The sequence below is a fragment of the Acomys minous genome (genome assembly GCF_964271855.1).
Source record: "Acomys minous genome assembly, chromosome: 6".
Lineage (NCBI taxonomy): Eukaryota > Metazoa > Chordata > Mammalia > Rodentia > Muridae > Acomys > Acomys minous.
Genome location: NC_140487.1, coordinates 68,807,434 through 68,825,825, shown reverse-complemented (window position 1 = coordinate 68,825,825; position 18,392 = coordinate 68,807,434). Strand labels below are relative to the sequence as shown.

General features: G+C 49.4%; 1 protein-coding gene across 1 annotated transcript; it reads right to left on the bottom strand.

Annotated features, from left to right (window-relative positions):
• Window positions 1-1,059: 1,059 nt before the first annotated feature.
• On the bottom strand, window positions 1,060-17,646 carry KLRG2 (killer cell lectin like receptor G2). The gene is made up of 5 exons (XM_084785528.1): window positions 16,611-17,646; window positions 8,757-8,858; window positions 8,256-8,401; window positions 3,763-3,866; window positions 1,060-3,399 (listed from the first exon to the last, which is right to left on the bottom strand). Exons 1-5 carry the CDS (start codon window positions 17,584-17,586, stop codon window positions 3,279-3,281), a joined length of 1,449 nt encoding a protein of 482 aa, XP_084641654.1. The 5' UTR covers window positions 17,587-17,646; the 3' UTR covers window positions 1,060-3,278.
• Window positions 17,647-18,392: the final 746 nt, after the last annotated feature.

Here is an 18,392-nt window from a genome sequence, read left to right as displayed (position 1 = left end):
GGGAGCCTGCAAAGGCTTTGACCAGCATGAAGCAGTCTGGAGGCCTCTAATACTGACATAGGATTGTGAAGGCAATGGGCAGCCAGATCCCAAGTGCCAGGACGTGTTGGTAGGTGAGGGAAGGAGATAGCTGGACTCTCTTTACAAATTCAGTATTGAATATCTATTCCTGACAGATGCTACAGTAACAGTAGTCATAACTCACCTCGTGGGGATGATTCTTCTTGTCTACCATGGACTCACAGTTTAGGGATAGAAATCTCCACCGGCAGGGAAGCCTGCCATGAGCTATGCTCATGTTTCAGTTGCTGGGGTTGAATCTGGGACCTAAGCTACGTCTCAACAGGAAGCTGCATTTTAGATTTTCCAGTGGGGGAGGCACAGGGCCTTACAGGAGAGTCACCTTTCTGGCGGGCCTGAGGAACACTAGAAGAGGCAAGCTTGTGAGCACGGAAGAACTGAATGGACTTGCTGTGTTTCCTAGGTCCCTGCTCCCCTCTCCTCACATAAACAACAGAACCCAGAGAGTCCTGATGGCAGTTGCTGCATTTTTCTTGCAGCTTAGAACCCACGCTGGCTCCTTGAGAAAGGCCTGGCCCTCCACCTGGTTCCCTTCTCCCCATAGAATATCGCCTCCCTGCCCTGAGGCCACACCCAGGTAGGCATCCTTTTCTCCTGCTCTGGCTCATCTCCTGGGAACTTTCCTGCCATCACTTTAAGGTGACTGGAACAAAACACATTGCACTTTTTTTTTTCTGCACTGGTAGGTTGAACAGGTGAGGGGTTACCAGCCAGTCTCAGATTTTGATGTGCAGCTCAAAGACCTAGAAAAAACCAACATGGATCTGCTCTGTCAGTCTGGCTTCATTTACTGACCTAAGCGGTATGTCATTCCATACTGCTGTCCACACTGCTGTCCTGGCTGTGCTCTCAAGAGCTTCAGTAAAAACCAACGTTGGCAAATGTGTTATCAGGCTACTACGAGTTAGCGCCAGGTCTGCCTGTGATGGTGGAACATGGCTACATTGGTGAATCTGAAATTATTCATGCTTACAGAGCTGGAGAAATCATTTTTAATCTCACCGGTAGGTTGAATGGGTGTGTACTGAGCAGATTCGATGCACAACTCAAAGACCTAGTCAAACAGACAAACACAGACTAATCTGCTCCCATCACTGTCAATTTGTTTTCATTGTACCGGCCTCAGCCGGCATCATGGACCATATTAAAAACAAAACAACAAAAATAAGACAAAACACAAAGGAGGAGAAAATCCTGGGCTTTTTCTAGTAAAGTAAATCATATAAGTAAAATGTCTTAATGAGGGGGAAAAAGTCAGTCCTCATACTTTGCAAAGAGTGCTCTCACCACTGTGCTGCCCCCAGGCCACAGTCAGTGTCTTCCTTGCCCTACTATGGGGTGGGTCGGCCTCCTAGTGAAGTGTGAAGCCTGTCTTTGGGCTCAGATGCCCGTGCATAGATTTGTACTTTAGAGACTTCCTTTCTGTGAGCAGAGCTGTACAATAATAATTACCTTGCTGGACTCAAGTCCCACAGATTTTTAACGTTTTTTTTTATTTATTTATTTATTTATTGTGTATACAGTGCTCTGTCTGCATGTACACCTACAGACCAGAAGAGGGCATCAGATCACAGTATAGATGGTTGTGAACCACCATGTGGTTGCTGGGAATTGAACTCAGGACCTCTGGGAGAGCAGTCAGTGCTCTTAACCTCTGAGCCATCTCTCCAGCCCCCGGGTTTTTTGTTTGTTTGTTTGTTTGTTTTAACTGTAATTATCAATTTTAAAATGCAGCAACTGTGGAAAATCTATGACTGACTGGAAAAACAGTGACACAAAACTTGGAGATTACACACTTTGGAAGTCTAGTAAAAACAAACAAAAAAAAATAAAGCCAAAACTAGGTGATGGTGATGCACACACACTTTTCGCCCCAGCACTTGGGAGGCAGAGGCAGGAGGATGAATTCAAGGCCACCCTGGTCTACAGAGGGAGTTTCCAGGACAGCAGCACCAAACCTCCCACCTCCCATTTCCTTCCGCAGTCTAGCCCCATGCTTCACAGGAACGGCTGCTGGCCAAGCTGGGCCATTTTCCTGACTTCTAACCAGGCAGCCCTACCTTCTCTGCCCTGCCACAATCAGCTGGCTGGAAGCCCTTCTCCCCCCGGCCCCACGCTCCATATGCTGGCCTTCAGGTAAAACTGTCTGCCACGCTGGTGCCAGCTTGTAGGTCAGGAGAGGCACTCTCCCCCTTGGTGCTGACCACCACTACCAACTGCTTCCTCTCTGTCTGCTGTGCACCTGCCGCCTGGAAACGGCACTTGGAACAGACACAGCACCCCTAGAACCCTAGACTGGGATCCACCTCCCCAGCCTTGCCCCCAGATTTGTCTTAAGGAAAACATAACGTATACAGCAAGCAGGTCAGCCTCTGCGAGGAGCCCCTGAGAAGCCAAGGCAGGACGGGAAGAACCCGAAACCTAAGTTGCAGGGGAGATGCCAGGGCATTGGAGACATGGGAATCTGCTAGGAAAGCTGGAACACTAAGTAGAGAAGGTGAAAGGATCTGTGTGGGGTGCAGGGGCCAGGGCTGTGCCTGCTGGCGCTTACATGGGAGCTGTCGGTGCCTCTGATGATGGGCACGGAGCGGCAGAACTTAAGATCTGCTCTGATGTGTTGCAATCTTGCACTGGTCTAACCTCTCCTGCCTAGTTTCCTGTTTTACTCTCTTGAAGTGGGAAACGTTACTCTGTCATTTCATTTTAGAAGTGTGTCACTTGTGTTTAATTTGACAGACGCTCAGGCTAAAAGTTTGCTGAGAGTCTCAGGACAGTCTTTGGACTTTTGAACAGTTGAGCTGAATGCATTTTGCGTTTGTGTTAGCCGTAGGCTGGGTGTGGTGGAACACATCTGTAATCCCTGGACCACACAGTAAGTTCTGTGTGCTCTGCTATGAGAATAAAATGTTCCCAGCTCGTAGTGCTGGATTTAGGGGTGACTGCAGGAGCTTTAGGAGGTGGAGCTTGATTTGTAGAGGTATGTCAACATGACAGACCTTTGAAAGTTGTTCCCACCCTGGCTCCAGCACTCCCTCTGCTGCTGAGAACTGGGCAGCCCCACCACGGGCAACCCTCTGAATCGGTGAGCCTGCTTGCTCACTTTGGCCTCTTTGAAGTTCTTTCTGTCAGGTGTTCTGGCCACACCAAAGCAAAAGCAATGAACACAGCTCCAGACATGGCTACTACAGGAGACTAAGTCACTTCGTTCCCCTTGTACAGACCCAGGGTCTGGGGGAGCTGCAGTCCAGAGCCATAAGCCTGCCTTGTTCCAAACCTCCACAGTTCCAGTCTGGGTGGTCCTCACTGTCTTCCGGGAACCTGCAGTGGGGGTGAGGAGGAGAGAGAGAGAGAGAGAGAGAAGACACTCAGGCTGCTGGGCCTCGTCTCCTGTGCAGGCCCAGTACTGTGTCAGTCACTGCACAGAGGTAGGGAAATAGCTGGAAAGAGGCCCGGCCATATCTCCCACTGGTGAGCTACATGGTGGAACCACTGAATTCCTAAGCTGCAGACCTTGTATCTGAAAAGTAGCTATGGCAGTTCTGCCTGGATAATGTGTTGGGGACACACCAGGGTTGGAGTGAAAGGACAAACCAATGCTAGCCCCCCTTGGCGAATGAGTCTCCTATTGGTACTGAAAAGGAGGCCATAGCATAGCAGAGGGGTGGGGACCCAGTTACTCACAGTTGGGATGGCAAGGGGACCCCATCAGTCCAGTGCCAGCCTTCGGGGCCTCGTCGAGCCCCCACCCAGAAGCCCTTGGTGATCTGGTATTTTCTTAGGAAGTCCTGAGGGAGAAATGCAGGCAGTTAACTCTTTACATCTCTGCACATCATGGCTCACTAGGGCATCCATTTCCCCTGAGGCTTCTGCAGGGTTCCAGCATACCCCTCCAGGAAGGAATCAGCTCACAGTTCTTGGCAGAAGGTGTCCTGGATGCTTGCTGTGTGGCCTGGCACTGTGCATAGGCTTGGGGACCAGAAACTAGAGCCATCCCATCTCAACCCCTCAAGAGGAAGTGACAGGAAGCACACAATGACAATACAGCCGCTCAGAGAAGACAAGGCCCTGGGCCAAGTTATGAGGCTCCCAAGCCAGTAGCCAGGTAGCAGCCAGCAGCCAGAAGGACTGGTTCATAGGGGCCACCAGGAATTAAGGTGTGGGGGAGGTATGGGGCAGATTAATGGTGTCGTTTCCTGCAGGAGCAAAATTACCTTGCACTGGTTCAGCAGTGTTGAAGCCATTACAAAGGTGAGTGTGGGGCTCTGGAGACTGCTCAGTGGTTAAAAGAGCTCACTGCCAAACCTGATGAGCCGATTTCAACCCGAGACACACATGGTGGAAGCAGAGGACTAACCCCTCAAAACTCCCTCCAACCTCCACACACACACATTGTGGTTTATGCATGTATGTGTCCCCCTTCCCCCAATAATAAGATGCACTAAAACCGTGCTGTGACCTTAGCAAGAAGAAACAGACAAAACGTATGCATGAATGTTAACATAAGGAGCAACAGAAACCAAGAGTGGTTGTGACAGAGCCAACATCGAGAAATTTTCTTCTAAATACTTGTCCTTTTGAAGTAGCCTCTCACATTGTAGCCTTGCCTGGCCTGGAACTCACGACATCTTCCTGGGTCTGCCTCTAGTCTAGAGCACTGGGATTAAAGGTGTGTCACCACATCCAAGCTGGCCCTGAATCCACTTTCTGAGAACTAGGAAATTACAGGAGTGTCCACCAAGCCCACTTTATATTACTTTAAAAAACAAGTTAAAAAAAAACTAAAATAAAAAAATTTGAAACATTAAACAAAACAGGGCTGAATAACTGGTGGTTTGAGAGTAGCCCCCATAGCTTCTTTTATTCGGATGCTTAGTCCCCTGCTGATGAGCTGTTTAGGAAGGGTTAGGAGGTGCAACCTAGTTGGAAGAAGGGTGTCCTTGTTGGGGGCCATATCTCTGGAAGAGAAATTTGAGGTTTCAAAAGTCCATGCCAGGGGCTAAAGAGATGATGGCTCAGCAGTTAAGAGCACTGGCTGCTCTTCCACAGGACCAGGTGTTGGTCTGATGTATTTTGATGCTAATTAATAAAAACAAAAACCCGTCACACCTGGGCTGGGCAAATGAGATTGGCATGGCTAAGGTTCCCGGGCCTGCGGAGAAGACCCAGAGAATCTTGGGAAGGAGAGACAAGAGAAGACCGCCATGGGTTAGATGGAAAGAGAAACACTTGGCCGGCATGGATGGAGATTTGGTCCAGATGAAGAACATGAGCAAGTATTTGGGATCATGGATGGGAGGCAGCAGATGGCATGGGATTGGGGCAGGTATGGGATATCTGCCCCATTATGAGTAGTTTAGAGGATTAATGTTTGCCCTGCCCCAGGTTAACTAAGGCTATTTTAAAATATAACAGGTATCTGTGTCTTCATTGATTGCTAGCGGGTTGTACTGCCATAATAATTATAGGCCTGATAATACACATTACTAGGCATACAGGTGAATTAACAACAACCACCAGGGTTCAAATTCCAGCACCAACATGGTAGTTCACAACTGTCTATAATGTTAAGATCTGACACACTCTCACACAGACATACACACAGGTAAAACACTAATGCACATAAAATAAAGGTAAATAATTTTTTTTTAAAAGCCAAATAGCAGGCCGAGTGTCTGCCTGTCTCTGCCGCCTGTGGATTAGAATGTGATGCTTCCAGCTACGGCGACCCCACCGTACCTGTCTGCTTGCCACCATGATCACGGACTGCGCCTCTAAAACTGAGCAAGGCCCCAATTAAATGCTTTCTTTTGTATGAGTTGCCATGGTCATGGTGTCTCTTCACATCAATGGAACATTAAGACAAAACACACACACACACACACACACACACACACACACACACAGAGATTTGTGTGCTTGCATATGTGTGTGCATGTGGAAAAGAACAAGACAAAACGCTACGGTTTACTTGTGTTTCAGAGCACCGATCCTATCTATATAGGGAGAGGTGTTTCCAAATTGGATGGTTAAACTCATCCCTGTCCCCAAAACTGAGGAGTGTTGTTCTGCCCAGGGTTCAATGTGCCTGACAGTGCTGAGGGCAGGGGCCAGGCTTCCTCGTGGCTGTTGTAACACAAGATGGCCATTTCAGGAAGCTGGAAAACCCTTCCTTCTTGGCCTGACCCCAGCTCCACACACTGTCTAGGGATCTACCTCAAGTGTCACAGAGCCTGTGGTCCAGAGGAGGACAAGGCTTTATCTTGCCCTGGCAGCCAAACTTGGTATGTGTACGAGTTTCCCAGGTGGTAGTGGTTTGGGAGGCATGAAGTCATGGGGAGCAGCTGAGGCCTGGTACTGTGAGGGGAGAGAGGCCCCTGGTGAATGTGCAGCCTCAGTTGAAGTAGAAACCAAAGGATTCAAGGGGCCATGGAGAGAAGTTGAGGCTTGACACATGTGGCAGGGTCAGAGTATCCAAAGAAAGCCCAGGAGAGGTTAGGTGAAGGTGCAGCCAAGTTGCAGTGGGGAACCCAACATTTTGGAGATGTCAGTACCGTGGGAGCTGGCCTAGGCCTAGGAGACAAGATGTGTGTGCTGTGAATGTCAGAGCCAGAGAGGTGGGGCCGCTCAAGCCCTTTGGAAACCAGACTGAGTAAATCCTAGACATCCGACACTGAGCTTTTTACATAGTTGGGGTTGGATTTTTGCTTTGTTCAAATTGTGACTGTGCCTTGGTTCTTCCTTTTCTGGCGTAAGAAAATATTTATCTTATTTCTTTTTTTTTTTTTTTGGTTTTTCGAGACAGGGTCTCTCTGTGTAGCCTTGGCTGTCCTGGACTTGCTTTGTAGACCAGGCTGGCCTCGAACTCACAGCGATCCGCCTGCCTCTGCCTCCCGAGTGCTGGGATTAAAGGCGTGCGCCACCACGCCCGGCTCTTATTTCTAATTTTATAGGTTCCTGAAGTCGGGAGACTGAACTTTAAAGAGACTTGAGTTTTAAAGACTGAACTTTTTGTTGTTGTTTTTTCAAGAGAGGGTTTTCTCTAGTCCGGCTGTTCTAGACTCACTTTTGTAGACAAGGCTGCCTCAAACCCACAGAGATCCACCTGCCTCCTGGACAGCCAAGGCTACGCAGAAAAACCCTGCTTTGAAAAACCAAAATAAGCAAGCAAAATAACAACAAAAAGCCTGCAGGCAAGTCTGTTGGGTATTTTCTTGATTAATGGCTGATGTGACTGTAGGACTGCTACTCCAGGCAGGTTGTCCTGGATAGCATAAAAGCGGGCTGAGCGAGTCATGGGAGCAAGCCTGTAAGAAGCACTCCATCATGGCCTCTGCATCATCAGCCCCTGCCCTGACTTCCCAGGATGATGGACTACACGCTGTAAGGTGAAATAAACCTTTTCCTTCCTCCCATGGTTGCCTTTGGTGATAGTTTTTATCACAGCAATATAACCTTAACTCAGACACACACACACACACACACACACACACACACACACACACACACACACACACACACACAGAGTTAATGATAAGGTTGGAGAGGTGGCTGGCGCAGTCTTTGGTTTCCAGTATTTCTATCCAGGGGCTCTGACCTCATGCGCACCTATACTCAAATGCACAGACACACACATGTAAATAGAAGTAAAACTTTTAAGCTGAGTGTGGTGGTGCATGCCTGGACTCTCAGCACCCAGATGGCAGAGGCAGGGAAGTCTGAGGTAGCTTGGTCTACATAGATCCAGGCCAGCCAGGTCTACATAGTGAGATTGCTGCAAGAAGGAAGGAAGGAAGGAAGGAAGGAAGGAAGGAAGGAAGGAAGGGAAAAGAAAAAAAGAAAGAAATGCTCTGGTCACAAGGCACTAAGTAATTTCTGAGATGCTTTGTTCCCCAGCACTCACCCAGTACCTGACCCTTGCACACCACTAAACATGCTCTGTTTTCTATACCACATGGGTCTCTCCCAGAAAGCCCGGCTCCTGAGCTCACTGTTAACTGGGTAACCCAGGCTGGATGGGACCATCCTAGCTCGGACACCTGCTATCTGGTCCCTGTTCTTGTCACTACTCCTTTGGGCCTTGGTGACAGTGTGAAGGATTTGACCTACGTTCCTTCCGGGACTAAGACACAGGAATCTGGGGTGACGCGTGCCCTCTCCTAGCCAGCCGTGCTCACCTGGGTGTGGTTCAGCAGGGGCAGCGTGGCATGGTGTGCTAGGCAGAATGCCCGACTGCCCTCCCAGTCTTGGGCTTCTTCGGAGAGGTAGTAACAGTGTTCCTGAGACCACATCCAGCCTTGAGGGCATGGCTGGCACCTGGCTCCTGAAAGCAGAGATCCGTGAGTCAAGCGGGGATCCTAAGGAGCTATGTATGCATGGATATACTGAAAAACCCCAAACCTGCCCATGACCTTGGCTGAGGGGGTGAGTCTACTGGTAGGGAGCTGGCAAGGCTCCAGGTGGGAAGGGTAGTGGGCCCAGAGAGCCCTGGGAGGGCTGTACAGCTTTCACACCCGTGCAGAGTCCCCCTGGATAGGGGCTGGCACTCTCATTACCAGTCAGGTCACAGCTGTGACTGAAAGGAGGCAAGGGTCAAGCTTCCTTCTCTTTGTTAAAAAGGCCTATCTTCTCACTCTGGTCTCAGAGGTGCTATAAGTACAGAGAATGGAATACTATACCGCCTCTCGAGGCCAGTACCACAATGGCCACAGCGCAGACTGCCAGCAGCACAGCCATGACCACCAGAGCCCAGCGCAGGGACTTCATGTACTGGGGCAGGCCTGGAGAGGGAACAGAAAGGCAAGTAAGTTATAAGAGATCACCCAATCCCACACCAGGGCCCCCACCCCACACCTCCCACATACCAGCTCCATGGTCACTGGCAGGCGGATCACTGTGAGTTCAAGGCCAGCCTGGGCTACGAAGTGAGTCCAGGACAGTCAAGGCTACACAGGGAAACTCTGTCTCAAAACAAAACAAAACAACAACACAACAGGGAAGCAGTAAGGGACCAATACATGTTAGTGCACAGTTTATTGTCCCCAGTTTATTTTTATTTTTTCCTCTGAGACAAGGTTTCTCTGTGTATCCCTAGCTGTCCTGGAACTCATTCTGTAGACCAGGCTGGCTTCAAACTCAAGAGGTCTGCCTGCATCTGCCTCCCAAGTGCTGAGATTAAAGACGTGCACCACCACCCCCAGGTTTCGTACCCATTTTATACAGTCCAAGATTCTCAGCATAGGAAATGGTTCTGCCCACAAATAAGACAGGGCTTTCCATATCAAGGAACACAATGGAGGTGATCCCCATAGGCTGCCCTGAGGCCCATCTTCCTGCCTGACAAGGTCAGCTGTCAAACCATTGGCCATCACACCTGGAAAGCCAGAGTGGAAGACGGAGAGTGAAAGGCCACAGTGGCCATGTCTGCCCCCCATCAGAGGCACAGCAGCTCTAGTGCTCACCCCCATGAAGCCGTAAAGCCTCTGAAACCAGATTTCTCAGGACACAGAAGCTTGAAGCGCTATAGCAAAGAGCAAAGCTCCTCCTCAAACCTGGCTGTGTGGGCCCTTAGGGTCACTTCTCAGGGATAAGGGGCAGCAGTGAGAGCATAATCATGTGAGCATAAGAAGGGTAAGAAAACAGTTTGTCTCAGAAAAACAAAAGAAAACAAAAAACCCTATATCAAAACATAAAGATAACCAGGTGTGGTGACGCACGCCTTTAATCCCAGGCAGAGGCAGGTGGATCTCCGTGAGTTCGAGGCCAGCCTGGTCTACAAAGTGAGTCCAAGACAGCCAAGGCTACACAGAGAAACCCTATCTTGGAAAACCAAAACCAGCCAACCAAACAAAAACATAAGGATAGTTGGGTGTGTGGTGGTTCATGCCTTTAAACCCAGCACTAGCCAGGTTTAAAGGAAACAAAAGGTTTTTCTGCAGCAGGATTTTATTTGAAAATAATAACTGAGCCAGGCACAGTGGCATATAACTTTGGTCGCAGCGCTTGGGAGGCCGATCCCTGTGAGTTCCATACTAGCCTGGTCTACACAGCGAGTTCCAAGACAGCCAGGGCTATGTAAAAAAAAACCCTGTCTTAAAGAACCATAAAGGAATAATTGACTTAGAAAAACAGTGTGTGTACTCTTATGTGACGTACTCACAGATATGAACAAGAGTCTACAGAGATGAGAGTTCTCCAGGTTTAATCATAAACACTTGGTGTCACTCAACCTCCAAGCCTCAGGACCCTTTCTTTCTCTCTCTCTCTCTTTCTTTTCTTTCTTTTTCATTTGTATTCAGCGATCAGAAGTGCATTAAAGGGATGAACGAACCTTGAAAATATATTAAGCCAAAAAAGTCAGACAGCCAAGTGTGGTGGCGCAAACCTGTCATCCCAGAATTCAGGAAATAGAAGCAGGGACATTACCACTTTTTAGACCAGGGGCTGGAGATGGCTTGAGAATTACTGCCACCCTTCCAGAGGACTCTCAGTTCCCAGCACCCACATGGGAGCTCACAACTACAGTCTCAAAGACTCAGAGGCCGTCTTCTGGCCTCCACAGACACCGGGAACATGCCGCACAGACATAAACACAGGGTGAGAGAGGCTAAGTCCAAGCCACGATCCAAGGGAGAAGCATTCACCACGTGGGGCTACAGCCCTCTCCTCTCAGCTCAGCTTTACAAACTCCTCTCCCTTCTGCCAGCTGCCTGAACAGTTGGTAGAGTAAATTTGCCTAACATGCTTGAAGCCCCAGGTTTTACTCCCAACACCACATAAACCAGGTGTGGGGGCACATTCTTGTAATCCTAGTGTAGAGGGATTTTTGTTTTGATTTGTTTTGTTTGAGACAGGGTTTCTCTGTGTAACAGCCCTGGCTGGCCTTGAACTCACCAAGATCCACCTGCCTCTGCCTCCCAAGTGCTAGGATTAAAGGCGCATGCCACCAAACCCAGCTTGTAGAGGGATTTTAATCCAGCAACATCCTGGAATAGACTCGCCTTTAGTACACATCTTCAATCCCAAACAATGGAGGTAAAGTTAGTTGGTACAAGGAAGAGTGAGTTTAGTGCAGGTCAGCAGAGACAGAACGAGCCAGACAGTGAGAAGGAGCCAGAAGATTAGAACAGATTGCTAGCGTTAGTTTGAAGCCAAGCAGAGAAACTCAGTCAGAAGCTGAGAAGCCAGTTGGAATCAGTCAGCTTGGAGAGACGTCTGAGTCAGAACAACTGCGTTGAACCAGCCAGCCAGAGTTCAGAAAGAACTAGAAAGGGTGAGCTTATTCAGCAGGAAGTCTCAGAGGCTGAAAACGTTCTAGGCCTAGATTAGATTGTATGGAGGCTAGAAGCTTCCAGGACTAGGCCTATGCTAGGAAAGCCTCAGAGAGGACAGTTACTTCAGGTGAAGAAAGTTACTTTTACACCCTAGCACTGTGGAGGTGGAGACAAGAGAATCAGACGTTCAAGGTAATTCTTCAGCTGTATAGTGAGTTTGAGGCCAGCTTAGCATACATGACACCCTGTCTTAAGATACGTCTCTGGGCCTTCAGCACCGTTAGTAACAGCTCCTTCAAGGTGCCTGCCCAAAGAAACAAAGGACTAGACCAAGCAGCGATGCTTGCAACCCTCTCCACAGTGGTGTGTCCTTCAAGTTCACACGGGACTGAGAAGCAGTTGGCCCGTGACATCTGCCAACCAGGATCAGGTAAGTCACAGAACCTGGCTTAGACTGCCTCTCCTGTTGCGATAACCTTCCTGATCTCCCTCCCAGGAGGGAGCATTTAGCAGAGTTCCTCATCCAAGCAGGAGCCTGCATTCCAAGGCTGTAGCTGCAATTGCTACTTTGTAAGTTTTCTTCTACCCTTTCAAGCCCCTAACATTAGATAAGAGGGGGTAGGCGGGAAGGGTAGAGAGGAAAGGAAAGAGACCTCTGAATAAAGCCAGGGGTCAGAGAGGGGAAAAATTAACATTAGACTCTGTCCTGATGATTAGGGGCCTCAGGTCCTTGGAGGGGCGGGTGGTGGGGTGGTGGAGGGGAGTGGGAGGTGATATCTACTTTCTTCTTGTTTCTCTTTGCACATGGCTACTTAACATACCACAACCAACAACCCAACACGCCTCTCTGAGCCCTAGTATTTTAAATACCCTCTGAAAAGTTCCCAGAATTCCAAATGCCACACAATCACAAAAACTATCTACAGCTGGCAATATCATGCCTCCACCAGAGCACAAGGCAAATCATAGTCAGCTGTTGTGAAGAAAATTCCTTATCTCCACACTTGGGATTAAAACAAAAACATTCTTATAATTTTTATTTATTTTTGACACAGGGTTTTTCTGTGTAGCCTTGGCTGTCCTGGGCTTGCTTTGTAGACCAGGCTGGCCTCGAACTCACAGTGATCTGCCTGCCTCTGCCTCCCTTGTTTTGTTTTGTTTTTTATTTAATAATTTTTCCTTCCTTTTTTTTTTTAATAGAAACCAAAATTCTCACTACATTTCTCTCTGTTTTAAGCCATTAATTATGCTGTGTGTAGTCAGGAAATTGTCACAGTTTCTTTGCAAATGACCATATTTCCCGAAGTTGAAGCACCAGGCATTTTGATATTGGAGACCTCTAGCTATAGTTTGACCTATGATATTAGCATAGTACACATTAGAACCGATAATGGTCTATCCCTTGTCTAATCGCCTATAGGTGCTACACACACCTTTAGTGGTCTAATAACCTTTTTGCATTCTGCAATGACTCAATTAGCACTTGTCTGGAATTAGGGTCTGAAATCTTTGTAAATGAGGTAGACTTTTCCCCTGGCTCCTCAACTTTGTCCCAAGCTCTTAAAGCCACTAAGTGACACTGTCTATAGTACCATCATCAAATTGAATCTGTTCTTGTATATCAAAGTAGTGCCCTTTACCCAGCAACTTTTCTCTTACTGTATTCACTCCCCTCTATTTATTTCACTCTTCAATATAGGCAGCGTCTTCCCTCCACCATGTCAGCCACTTCATCTATGGACTGCTCTAGTACAGCTGTCACCAGCCCCTTCCTCTAGTCTGGGGGAATAATTCTATTCTGAGTACCCCAGTGAATTAGAATCTGTTTCACATAAGGCAAGTGCATCCCATATGAAACCATAGCCTCTTTAAAACGCCTCAGATCTATCATTTCTATAAAACACCGTCCTACCCTGTATAACCTTGTGCCACACCACTAGCATTCATATGCAGTACCACTACTGGGAAAGATGATGGTGGTGATTTCACAGCCCGAGGCCACCCCTCCTCTTACTCTGGTGGCGTGGTTGGTTGGAGATTAACCCTGTCTCTCAAAAGGGGGGTATAAAAGAGGGCTGTTTCGTCAGCTTTTCTGACCTGACCATCCTCCAGCACAGTTTTCCCACTGTCTCGCTCAGTCACTAGGACTGAGTCTCTTTGTTCCCCCTTTTCCAGTGCTCCGTTTCCGGTTGCCCCACCAATGCCGCAACCCTTTCAGAAAAAGAGAAAGAGTGCTCCCTCTTGTGCTTTCCCACTTCAGCCTTTGCTGTTGCTCTTTCTTAGGCCCTCCATTTCTACCTGAAAAATATCCAGCTGCCCAGCCAGTCTCCCAACCTTTTTTGAAACAGAATATAGAAATAAGAAAAAGAAAAAAAGAACAAAACAGAAAATCCCTTCTGGGAGCAAAGCAGGGGATATCCCAGCAGTAGCAGCCTAAATAAAATTTTTGTTGGTGTCTTGAAAACAAAAATCCATCCCTTTGTCCCTGCCATTTTCTCTACAGCATCTGAAATAAAATTTCCCATTCTGCCTAGCCCCCATGTCTGGGTGCCCACTTGTAGCTTGGCCTTTATTACTTTGTGCGTTCTTTCACTCTCTATCCCTGCCTTTTAGCCCCTTATCACTAGACAGGAGAGAAAGAAGTATAGAACAGAGAGGAAAGAGATCCCTAAATCATGGCAAGGGTTGGAAAGGGGGTGACGTTGTTGTTAGACTACTTCCTGCTGATTAGGGGGGTCAGGTTCCTTGGGGCAAGTCTGATCCTTGCTATCAGGATTTCTAATTATTTCTCCTCCTCCTCCTCCTCCTCCTCCTCCTCCTCCTCCTCCTTCTTCTTCTTCCTCCTTCGACAGGGTTTCTCTGTGTAGCCTTGGCTGACCTAGACTCAATTTGTAGACCAGGCTGGCCTTGAATTCCGAGATCTGCCTACCTCGGCCTCCCAAGGGCTGGGATTAAAGGCGTGCGCCACCACGCCCAGCTAATTTCTTCTTTTTCTTCTTTGTGCACGACTCCATAACAAACCTCAACCAACAATAGCCAACAACCAACCCAACTACCTCTCTGGGCCCTAATGTTTATATACTCTCTACAAAGGCAAATCATAGCCGGCTGCTGTAAAGCGGCCCCTATCCCCACACTTGGGATTAAAACAAAAACATGCTTTTCTCTGTGGAAGAGCGAACAATCCACCATCCGGTTACCCCTCAGGATTGTGGGAGAGATCTCCGTCCTCCGGCTAGCTTAGCTGTACCTGGCCTCTGCCATCACTTCTGTCTGCTGGGGCCTTCTTCCACAAGACTGTGGGAGCTTAACAGCTAGGAATAAACCCAGCAATGTCACGTCAGCACTGTTTCTTTTATGAATCTGGTAACAGAGCTGGAGAGGCGCTCGGTGGTTAAGAGCACCGGCTGCTCCTGCAGAGGACCTGCAAGGTGGCTTACAACTAACTGCCTTTAATTCCAGTTCCAGGGGACCGGACGTTCTCTTCTGGCCTCTCTAGGCACCAGGAACATTCAAGTGGCAAACAGACATACAAGCACATACTCTTTAAAATTTTACAGCAAATACATATTTCTACAAGATTTATTTATTTATTTATTATGTATGTAGAAGAGGGCATCAGATCACATTATAGATGGTTGTGAGCCACCATGTGGACGCTGGGAATTGAACTCAGGACCTCCGGGCAGTGCTCTCAGCCTCTGAACCACCTCTCCAGCCCCAAATATAAATATTTTAATAAAAAGCTAGGGCTGGTGTAACATCTCCCTAAAGATGTCCATGTCACCCCTAAAACCAGTGACTACACTAGGCCATTTGGGTAGGAGGAATTAAGGTTCAGATGGAGGTTGCTGGCCAGCTGACCTTGAAATGGACGCTCTCCTGGTCCTAGTGCAACCATGAGGTTTCTGATGTTCCCTAGAGACATCAAGTGTAAGGGAAACTCACAATAGCCATGGTGAACTCATATCCAAACTTCAGAAAACCGCTCACAGAATTCTAAACGTTTTTAGTGATTTGAGTCCGGGAGCGCTCCCCCCATCTGAGGACCCCTGGGTAATTACTGGCTATGGCCCTGTCTTTCCACAGCTCCAAGTTTGGGCCGTCAGCTTGCTGAGCAAAGGCATTAGCCCCGTCAGGCCTCCCTGTTCCCGCCAGTCTCTAATAGAACCTCTTCCATCTCCAACCTCGGCCGGAAGTGATCCAACCACGCGGGAGCCATTCCTCACTCAGGACTACTACAACCGTTTTTTTTTGGGGGGGGGGGTGTTATACTTGTTAGTGTTTTGTCAACTTGGTACAAGCTAGGGTCATCCAGAAAAGGGGAACCTCCCTTGAGAAAAATGCATCCATCACACTGGCAAGTACAGACTGAAGACAAGACTGTACGGTAGTTTCTTAGTTACCACGGGGCGCGGGGGAGGAGAAGCCATGGCGCAGGTGGTGGCAGAGTGGCATAAGAAAGCAAGCTAGCTGAGCAGAAGCCAGTTAAGCAGCCTTCCCCAGTGGTTTAACGTCTGTTCCCGCCTCCAGGTTCCTGCCTTGACTTCCCTTGATGAAAGATAAACTGTGCCCTGGAAGCCAAATAAACCCTTTCCTCCCCCAAATTGGTGTTGGTCAGCGTTTTATCACAATAAGAGAAAGCAAACGAACACAGGCTCTTTCTGTAGCGCTAGACTCACCACTTCTTCACAAAGCAAACCAAACACCACGCATGCCCCAGTCCCCTGGCTCGGAGCCAGCTCAGTGTGTGCTGATGGGTGACCCTCCTCAAAGGCGCAGAGAAAGGAATCTGGCCCTTGGAAGTGTACCCAAGCCATCACTGACACGTGATCCTGAATCATCTCCCCGCACCCAGAGTTCCTTCCACGTCTACTTCTCCAAGCGGCTGCGAACACGGAGAAGAAAGGAGAAAGTTCCCCGGGGGGCGGGGAGGGGCAGGATCCTGGTTTGGTTCTCATTAAGTCTGGTGGCGCATGCCTTTATTCCCACCACCACTCGGGAGGCAGAGGCAGGTGGATCTTTGTGAGTTCGAGGCCAGGACACAGAGAAAGCCTCTCTCGAAAAACCAATCAACAACAACAACAAAATAAAATAAAATAAATAAAAAAAGAAAGAAAGAAAAAAAAAGGAAAAACCAATCAACCAACAACAACAAAGAAGAAAGAAAGAAAGAAAAGAAAAGAAAAAGAAAAAAAATTCTGAGACTGAGGAGCAGTTGGACTCCCTGGTTAGTCTAATGCGCCGCTGAGCACTCACCTATCAGCGCGATGGCTCGGGGTAGTTTCTTGCTGTCTAAGCCTGCGCGCTGCAACAGCGCAGCGTCTTCTTTGGCCAGCCCGGGCTCCTGGCAGCGGCAGCGGCAGCGGCAGGCGGGGGAGACAGGGCAGCCCTCAGCGGGTCCCACCCGCTCGGTCGAGGCCGCGGCAAGGGGCGATCCTCGGCCCCACGTAGAGCCTGGTGACGGGGCGAGCGGCAGCCGCTGGAGCGTGGAAGCCGAGCGGCGGGCGAAGGCTGGCGATTCCGGCACTGGCACGGTGAGGAAGCGCGTGGACGGCGCTGGCGAGGGCGCGCGACTAGCCCCAGCCGCGCCCACGGGCTTCACGCGCACGTCCACCTGCAGCTCCACCGGCGCCCAGGAGCCGGGCGCGGGTTCTCCAGACGCCGCCCAGGGCTGCAGCTCGGACTCGCCGTCCCGGGGCTGTTCGGCCCACGAGGGGCTCGGTGACGGCAGATCGCGGCTGCATGAGCCCGGGCGGCGGAAGGCACCGTATCCCAGGCTGAGCGGCGGAACGCGCGGGGAACCGGACAGGGCGGGAGGCTGAGGCACCTCTGCGGAGAACTCCTGCAGCTCCGCCCCTGCCGCCTCCCGCCGGGTCCCCTCCGCCCTCGGGCTGTCGTTGGGAACTCCGGGTTGTGTCGCCTCCGTGGCCACCTGAGGCTGCTCCATTTCGGGGCTTTCCAAGGGCTCTTCTGGGGACCGGACCTCGGCCTGGCCTCCTTCAGAGGCTTCCCGGGTCCACTCCATCCCGCGCGCCGAGACCCAGAGACTCGCGGAGTCTAGGTGATGTCTTTGCCAGAGGGAGTCCTGGCTGAAGTTGCCAACCACACCCTTCACTAGAGGACCTCTGTGATTGGCTGTGGCCCCGCCACTCAAGAGCCCGGCTCTAAAGGGCAGCGGCTCTAAAGGCAGCTGGGGGAACCCGGGCGTGTCAGATTCCTTCCTTTCCTTCATCCCGGGCCCCACCCACTTCTCCCGTAGGCTCTGGGCCGCTTGTGGGTTCAGTTGGGAAGCGATTGGCTAAATCGGCTTGGACTTCAGAAGTATCAGAGGAAAGAAAAGGGATGGTGGCACAGTTTGGAAGAGCAGATACAAGAGGTGGGTCAAAGGTGAGCGGTGGTAGTGCATGCATTTACAGAGAAACCTCGTCTCGAAAACCAAACCAAACCAAACAGTGGTTTGCTTCAGTTAAAAACGATTTCAGGTGAGCAAGACGTTTTCATTCTGGAGTTCAAACTCCAACATGAGACATTGTGTACCCTTCTTATTGTATCCTGTCCTTTTGCTGTACTTTAGTGTTCTAGTTTCATTTCAGTTGCTGTGATGAAATATCGTGACCTCCCCCCATCCCCCGCACCCCGCCCCAGGGGAAAAAAAAAACAACTAGAGCAGAGTTTATCCCAGGTTATGGTCCATCACTGAGGGGAAGTCAAGGCAGAAATTCAAAGCAGCTAGTCACATCACATGCACGGTCCAGAGCGTACAGAAATGAGTGTATTCATGTTCCTTGTTTGCTTGTGCTTAGCTTGACTTAACTTACATAGTTCAGAACTCTCTGCTTAGGGAATGGTGCCACCCACAGTGGGCTGGGGTTTTCTACACCAATTGCCAATCAAGTCAGTCTCCCACATATATGCCCACAAGCCATCCTGATGGAGATAATTCCTCAGTTATCTTCCCAGGTAATTATAAGTTGCAGTGGGTTAACATTTTAAGACTAACCATCGCAGTAGCATATCCTTTACTCAAATGCAAGTAGC

What these genes read in the sequence shown, in the direction of transcription:
- KLRG2 (XM_084785528.1), bottom strand. Translation starts at nt 17,586, where the DNA reads ATGAAGGAAAGGAAGGAATCTGACACGCCCGGGTTCCCCCAGCTGCCT. An exon ending in CCGAGCCATCGCGCTGATAG is followed by an intron (nt 8,859 to 16,610) that starts GTGAGTGCTCAG and finishes TTCCCTCTCCAG; the next exon opens with GCCTGCCCCAGTACATGAAG. An exon ending in GTCCCCTTGCCATCCCAACT is followed by an intron (nt 3,400 to 3,762) that starts GTGAGTAACTGG and finishes CCCCCACTGCAG; the next exon opens with GTTCCCGGAAGACAGTGAGG.